Raw genomic sequence first — 8,419 nt, forward strand, 5'->3', positions numbered from 1 at the left:
TTCCTTGTAAATGTTGTACACAGTGACATCCACTACAACTTCTTCACCGGTAACCTTAAAATACTAACCATATTCTCAGGACAGCAACAACAAAATTGAGCACATGGTGCAACAAAGAATTTCTATGCCATCTGGCCGGAGGAGTATACATGTGGAGACAGAGTATAAATACTGTTAGAATTCAGAGATGTTTATGATGTGTAGGAAGAATTATTTGCAAGATTGACTGAAATCTCCTAGAAACCGTTAAAGAAGAAATCCCAGAGGAAGAACACTAAGATAGTTCATTTTATTTGTTTAAGGGCTCATTTTGCAAGCATTAAATCAAGCCTGGGCTTGGATTCTGTGAGCCCACATTCACATATTAAGGAGGATAAAAGCAAACTATGATCCGTGTACCTGGCTAAAAACTAAAGGCTCAGGGTTAATCATCAGATGGTAGTTTTTGAATTCCTACAGCCTAGAGTTCAGCAGTCACAGGTCTTTCAGGTCCTTTTGGATGTCCCACAGGGTATCTGCACTTTTCTTGAGCTGAGCAACCTCTTCATCCTTTAGTTTCTGGTTGATGACGCTAGTTAATCCCCGAGTATTGAGGATACACGGCAGGCTCAGGAAGACTTCATTCTCAATACCGTACATCCCCTGCCAGAGCAGCAAAAGCACTGGGTTAACACACGAAATTGTAAGTAAGAACAATCAAAGTTCTCCTCTCTGAACAGACAGAACTGTAGGAAATTTGTTAAGTACTAACTTGTTCTCTGATTTACTCTTTATCACTTATAGGTCCATATTTCTTCAAAACATATACACACACGTTTACATATATGTACATATTATTTTTTTTTGAGACAGAGTCTTACTCTATCACCCAGGCTAGAGTGCCATGGCATCAGCCCCACTCACAGCAACCTCAAATTCCTGGCTCAAGTGATCCTCCTACCTCAGCCTCCCAAGTAGGCAGGACTATAGGCATCCACTACAGGTGCCCACCACAGTTAATTTTTGTCTATTTAGTAGAGACAAGTTGTCACTTTCTCAGGCTAGTCTTGACCTCCTGAGCTCAAGAAATCCTCCTCCCAGAATGCTAGGATTATAGAAGTGAGTCACCACATCTTACCAATACATGTGTTTTGAAATAGGTTGTATAAATAAAACATGCAAACATATACTATGATAAGACCCACTATTTCTCTGAAACCAGTAAGTACTTCATTGAACTTCATTGAATATGTATCTTATTGAATATCTTTCTCTGCTTAGACAAACTTTAATAAAACTTGATATGAATATTCAAATTAAATTGTGTTCGATTGCAGTTCTTAATGGTCTACTTTTTATAAAATTCTAAGTTTCCCAAAGATATTTATGGTTAAGGAGGGAATTTTAGGTGGTAGCTGACCTACAAAGTCCTGAGTAGTAGTTGGAGGTCACTAAGTGACAAAATTCCTGGAGTTGCCAAAGAAATAGTATAATTTCCAAAACACTCCCTGTTAGCATAGGGCGATTTATTCACATGGCCAATGTCCATAGTTGCCCACATCCCTACATTGACCATGTCCTTAAGTTAATCTAATTTTCATAGACTGGACATGCACCACATGTATGTATCAGTACAGCAGGCCTACTTCCTTATGTTGACCAGTTTTGTGTGTGTGTGTGTGTGTGTGTTTTTTTTGCGATACTGTCTCTCTCGGTAGAGTGCTATGGCATGACAGCTTATAGCAACCTCAAACTCTTGGGCTTAAGTGATTCTCTTGCCTCAGCCTCCTAAGTAGCTGGTCCTACAGGTGCCTGCCACAATGCTGGGCTATTCTTTGTTGCAGTTGTCATTGTTGTTTAGCTGGCCCAGGCTGGGATCGAACCCGCCAGCCTTGGTGTATGTGGCTTGTGCCGTAACCACTATGCTATGGGCGCTGAGCCTGTTGGGGAGTTTGTTATAGTCTACTACGTGGCGAGGTTCTACTAAGTTAATTATAATACGTTAAACCAATTAATATAATTTTTAAAACTTTTAATTTCAAAAATTATTGTATACGCACAAATGTGGAGAGGTTAAACAAATTATTATATATGTACCCAAGACTCAGCAATTACCCAATTTTTGCCACACTTGCTTTTTAAAATTTTTCTTTAGTATTTTAAAGCAAACACCCAACATCATTGTTTTACCCCTCAATCTCTGTCTAAATTTCTTTTAATCCACTGCATTCTCCCCTTACCTTTTTACTTTGACATTCATTTGTGGAAAATGAGTTAGTTGTCTCGCACAGTATTTTAATACGATTATAGTTTTGTTTAAAAACTAAGGGGTACAAGTGAATCTTTCTAAGAGTAGAATGTGAACGTTTTAAAACAATTAACTGAGAAAATGACATGAAGGCTCTGTTGACCAGTTTGATGGAAGTATTTCGGATTGCATGTGAAAACCCCACACTGTACCCCAGAAGTGCATTAATGTACATAGTTACCATTCAATTAAAAAAAAACAAAAACTAATCAGTTTCTCCTTGACTGTTTTGTATGATTGCTCCATGACTTTGAATTCAACTCAATTGGCTAAAGTATCAAGCACTACATGACAGGCAATCTAAACGTTAGTATACAAACTCTAAATGAAACTCTATTATACTTATTTAACTGACCATACTCTTACTGTGACTTTATCTTTCTTTTCTCAAATGAATCTATTTGTAGAATACAGTGGTAGAAACAGTATTCTACTTTGCAGTCGCTTGTCTTACCTTCACCATTGTTGATACTGGGTGAATCCTAGATAGATTTTTCAGCATGGATTCAATAAGATCAGCTACACTTAATCCAATTGCCCAATTAGTATATCCTTTTAGCTTGATGACTTCATAGGCACTAAGAAAAAAAAAATCATAGAAGAGGACATTCAAATCAGACTCTACAGTTGTTTTTTTTTTTTAATTTAAAATTTTTTTTTTCTTTCTCTTTTTATTGCTTGAGATTCACTGAGAGTGCAAAGAATTAGGTTATATACATTGCATTTGTTAGGTAAAATCCCTTTTAATCCCACCCCCAAGAGGTGTGCCATACACCACAACCACCCCCTCCCACAGCCCCTTCCCACCTCCTCAGACTTTATAGTTTTCAAAACTAGATTCCCTGGGCTTAACTCCTGCCCTCTCTCTTACTAACTGCAATCTTGGACAGATTATTTAAACTTTCTTGCTTCAATGTTCTCTTCTTGAAAATGGGATGATGATTATTTCATAAATTTGTTATGAGTGATAAGTTAATATGTATGTAAAATGTTCAAAACTGTAACCAAGATATGGTAGGCATTCTACAAATGTTTTGATAAATTTAAACAGCTCATCATATAAGTGAATATTTGTAAAGTTGTAACAGTAAAAATATACATTTTCCAACCGATGTAACTTATTCATGAGCATGAATATTTCCAGATAAATTCATGAAATCAGGAAACAATGAAAATAAAAGAGCAAAATATATCTCAATTGCAGGTCCCACTTGCCATTGTCACTTAAAATATCAACTATCATGGAGAGAAGTGATGACAATATCTTACCAGGCAGTCTTCTAAGCACAAATTATATACCTCAAAATCCAGAGGCACAGGTGCTTGAGAGGTAGCAGTAGTAACCTTAGCTGATTATCAGGAAATTAGGATTTAATGTAATCTACTCCTAGCCAGAAGACCCTGGGCAAATTACATTACCTGCATGAGCCCTAATTTTCCCTTAAAGAGATTATGTTAACTGAAATTCTAAAGATTCTTCCCACATTTTTAGATTCTTTTTCTCCACGTACAAGTCAAATGCCTAAAAAATATAAATTATTAGAACTGAACCAAACAAAATGGTTCCATATTCAAGACATCTTACTAACAAAAATTCTCTGCAAATAATACCTAACACTTCGTGAATGTCTATCAATGTATGTGTGTTCCTTTAATCTTAAGAATGAAGACGGGCAGCGCCTGTGGCTCACTGAGTAGGTCGCCAGCCGCATAGGTGGTAGGTTCAAACCTTCCCTGGCCCAACTGCAACAAAAAAATAGCTGGGTGTTGTGGTGGGTGCCTGTAGTCCCAGCTACTCAGGAGCTTGAGGCAAGAGAATCACCTAAGCCCAGGAGTTGGAGCTTGCTGTGAACTGTGATGCCATGGCACTTTACCAAGGATGACGGGGTGAGACTCTGTCTCTACAAAAAAACAAAACAAAACAAAACAATAGGCTTGGCACCTGCTCTCAAGCAGCTAAGGTGCCAGCCACATACACCTGAGCTGGCAGGTTCAAATCCAGCCTGGGCCCACCAAACAACAATGATGGCTGCAACCAAAAAATACACAGGCGTTGTGGCAGGTGCCTGTAATCCCAGCTACTTGGGAGGAAGGGAAAGGAGAATGGCTTGAGCCCAGGAGTTGGAGTTTGCTGTGAGCTGTGATGCCACAGCACTCTACCCAGGCTGACAGCTTGAGGCTCTGTCTCCAAAATAAATAAATAAAAACAATAAAAAAAAGAATGAAGTCTAATAGCACATGACTTTACAGAGGTGAAAACTGGGACTCCTCTTAAAGGTTCAGTGGCCTCCTGAAGTCCTAGTAAGTGTCCGTGCTATGATTCGCGTCCAAGCGGATAGTCTTTCATCCAAAACAACACCTCATTTTGTGATGGGTATGAAGGTCGTAGAAAGAGGATTTGGCTGGCAGTAAAAGAAGTAGCTTCAAAAACCTTTTTTAAAAAGGGCAGGGATTATCTTTCTGTGAGTATGAAAAGGTAAATACAGAACAGCTTAAAAATTATTAGTGGTCAGCAAGTATTTATTTCAGGCAATTACAAGATTAACAGCGTCTAAGTTTATCTGTCTGGATAAATAAATAACCTTATTTGTTAATAGGAGGTAATTGGAAGGCCCTCCTCACTTGTTAATTCTATGCTTTACTCCTGTTATCTTCACAGTATACTTTCTCTGGAGAGAATGTATTTACTTTTCCTGGGAACTGGCAGAGCAAGTCTGACTAGTCTAAATGAGTCCTGCCAGTTTTGAAAGATAATAGTTGCATAATTACCATCATACATTAAGAATTTATCTCAGCTGGTCTCTGCAGAAATTATTTATAATTATATCTGCGTAAAGATGAAATTATTCATCCAAAATCAAGTTTGCCTCCCCCTACCTCTCAACCACCATCTTATGCACTTCTTTCCAATTTTCACTATCATTGTCTGTTCCCATTTCTGGATTCAATTCCTGGAGAGAAACACCGGCCACATTTACTCCACTCCACACAGCCACTGTAAAAAAGAGAAAAGACACATTCCAGATATTTCTGACACTTTTTTTTTTTTTCAGTTTTTGGCCAGGACTGGGTTTGAACTCCCCACCTCCAGCATATGGGGCCGGCACCCTACTCCTTTGAGCCACAGGCGCCATCCCTTCTAACACTATTTTTAAAAATCTTTTCTTCCCTTAGTTCACATTTCATCCTTGATGCAAGTGACTGAATGTCAACTGAAACTGCTCTGATGACAAGGGATTCCAGTATAGTTCCGCTCAAAGGCTGCCATTTGCTCACAAACAGCAACACAACAGACCTTCTAACTTTCAGTAATACTGGTGCAAAACACAAGTGCTGTGTCATAGTTAGAGAATACGAGATTCTTTGCCTCTTTCCAGGTTTGTGAAATCACAAGGCATTCTTGTTTGTGGCTATCCTAAACGTTTGCTCTTTTATTCATTTTTTATTTATTATTGTTAAGCAAGCCTGGGCTGCGTTTGAACCCATCAAACGCTGGTGCTCTAACCACTGTGTACAGGTCCCCAGACTTATCCTAAACTTTTGATTTGAAGAATTTTTAATTTTCCTCCTGCCTATTTTTCTAATAATAAACCCCTTTCTTCTAGAATAAAGAAAAAGAAACTTAGAATAGAACACAAATAAAGTATAACTATACTAAATACAGTATAATTATAAAACCATGATAAAACTCAAAGTTTGAGTCCACTACAAAAAACCCAGGGCTTTGAATTAGACCTTAAAACCTAAGTTACATGTTCTTCAGGGACCTTTGGAGACCATTATAGACTCTGGAAATTGGAACAATTGTGTGGGATAAAGTCTAGTATAACTGAAACAGGTAAGAAGGGTGAGCTGCTCAAGGCCAAATAAGATCCCCTTGTGGGTCCACAAGCTCTGTGAAGTCAGGCTAATGGGACATTTCATGATCTTTGATGAAAACTATAAAACCTGCATAAATCATCCCTGTGTAACCAGTTTAATTCTTCATTTCATGTAGACACTATAAATCAATGTGGAAATAGGAAAAAAAAAAAAAAAACCAAACAGATGTTTGGAGAAAAATGACCCAGCCATGAGACGACAGAACATTAGACAGGAGTCAGAAGACATAATTCTAGTTGTAACCACTCCCCTAACCAGCTCAAGGATATTCAACAAGCCACGTCACCTACTTTGTCTTAAATTTTTCCTCACCAAAATTTAAGTCTTGAACTAGAGGACGTGTAATACCACTTGTGATCTATGAATCTAGTAATCATATGATTATAATAACATTTATCGAACTTTTAATGCACACAAGATATTATACTATATATTTTTTACATAGAATGTCAGGTAGCATAATTATCCCTTATTTTATAAATGAGGAAACAGATTCAAAGAAGTTAAGAACTTTCTAGTCACATCTTGTAAAGATGACAGAATGGAGCTTTAAATTATGAAGTTGCCGGGCTAAAAACTTTCCATGCACAGATTAATCTGATCAAGATGGAAACACACAGCTATTACAATTTGACCGAGCAAAAATTCAGACAAGTCCTTGGCTGTGAATGAAGTGGCACAATGTGGAAGAAAAAAAAAAAAAAGATCAGCACTATTATGTTAAAAACACCAAGAAACTATATAATAGTTATAAGAAAACTCTTTACTAAAACCGTATTTCAAACTCCCACTAACTTCAAAGGGAAATTTACATCTTGACCTTATAGGGAGAAAATAGTTCTTTGTATATATGGCCAAAATGAACTTTGTAAAAGAAATAGTTTATCATCATTGTTATTAATATTAAAATATTTTGGATTATTACAGTTTTATTATTTACTTAATTTTATTATTATAATTATTTAATATGAGTTTATTAAATATTGCTTGATTTAATAAATAGGTTTAGATTAATTAAATTAAATAAGAATTGTTCAAAAATAGTTTTACATCCATTTGAAGCATAAATATTAATTTTAATGAGAAAAGAAACATGAATTCAAAATAAAATATTTAGAATAGTATTTAGCTGTCTCAAGATAAAACACTAAAAAAGAGAGAAGTATAATATTTTAATGTTCCTCTTTCCATATTACTAATTTCCACCCAATGATTTTTACTTCTATTTAAATTTCTAAAGAAAATATTTAAATTTTACCTTATAGCCTCTTATTATTTAAATGATAGTTATGATTGATGGCTTACCAAAAATCAGATTTCATTTAAAGTAAGATTTATTTTACATTACAGAAGAGTGAATACGAGTTATTTATTGTTGTTGCAGTTTTTGGCTGGGTCTGGGTTTGAACTCGCCACCTCTGGCATATGGGGTCGGTGCCCTACTCCTTGAGCCACAGGCACTCCCTAACATGAGTTATTTAAAAGTTTTTCTTACCCAGTTCATTTTTTCTTTAATAAACACAGTGGATATAACAACTCTGTCCACTGAAAGGGCCTAGAAGCAAAGATACACCAGTAGCCTGAGCACACCTTTTTCTAAATCTTGTTTTCTAATTACCATTCACCACTAAAAAAATCATGTCATTCTAGTTCTGGGAAAAAGAAAGTTGAAATGATGCTGGTCCAACTTCATGTGCCAGAAAGCAAGAAAGGGCTGTGTAAATAAATCAAAGAATGGAAAAGGAAGAAGAAAAAGCTCTCTCTTACAGTAGACTACTACTAATACATATAGAATAAATGATGGGTATCATGTTTGACAACTGTTATGGTAGTATTTTATTCAACCAAGAATCTCCAATGAATGTTAAACTTAGCAAGCAAAAAATCATTGAGGAATCAGAGATAATCACCTATCCAGTATTAAAGCATTTTCCCACAGATCATTATTAATCACTAAGGAAGAATAGTAACTTCCCCTTTACTGATTTGGCAAACTCAACCTGAACTAAGTAAAAACAGTTAATATCATCAACTGTGGGACATGCTGACCTTATTATGTGCCTTTGGATATGATGCCATTCTAAAGTTAGAGCCTCGGCTCGGCGCCTATAGCTCAACCGGCTAAGGCGCCAGCCACGTACACCTAAGGTGGTAGGTTCGAATCCCCAGCCCGGACCTGCCAAACAACAATGATGGCTGCAACCAAAAAATAGCCGGGCGTTGTGGCGGGTGCCTGTGGTCCCAGCTACT

The 8,419-nt window shown here is 36.7% G+C and overlaps 1 protein-coding gene across 1 annotated transcript in view; it reads right to left on the reverse strand.

Moving 5' to 3' along the window:
* Positions 1 to 271: 271 nt before the first annotated feature.
* The window catches only part of LDHB (lactate dehydrogenase B), a 21,881-nt gene continuing 13,733 nt past the window's right edge, over positions 272 to 8,419 (reverse strand). The window contains exons 6-8 of the mRNA XM_012806780.2: positions 5,165 to 5,282; positions 2,742 to 2,865; positions 272 to 642 (exon numbers count right to left, since the gene is read on the reverse strand). Of these exons, the coding sequence (XP_012662234.1) occupies positions 475 to 642; positions 2,742 to 2,865; positions 5,165 to 5,282 (410 nt within the window). The 3' untranslated portion in view covers positions 272 to 474. The remainder of the gene's footprint in view (positions 643 to 2,741; positions 2,866 to 5,164; positions 5,283 to 8,419) is intronic.

The sequence above is a fragment of the Otolemur garnettii genome, unplaced genomic scaffold (genome assembly GCF_000181295.1).
Source record: "Otolemur garnettii isolate 467f Iridium unplaced genomic scaffold, OtoGar3 scaffold00057, whole genome shotgun sequence".
Lineage (NCBI taxonomy): Eukaryota > Metazoa > Chordata > Mammalia > Primates > Galagidae > Otolemur > Otolemur garnettii.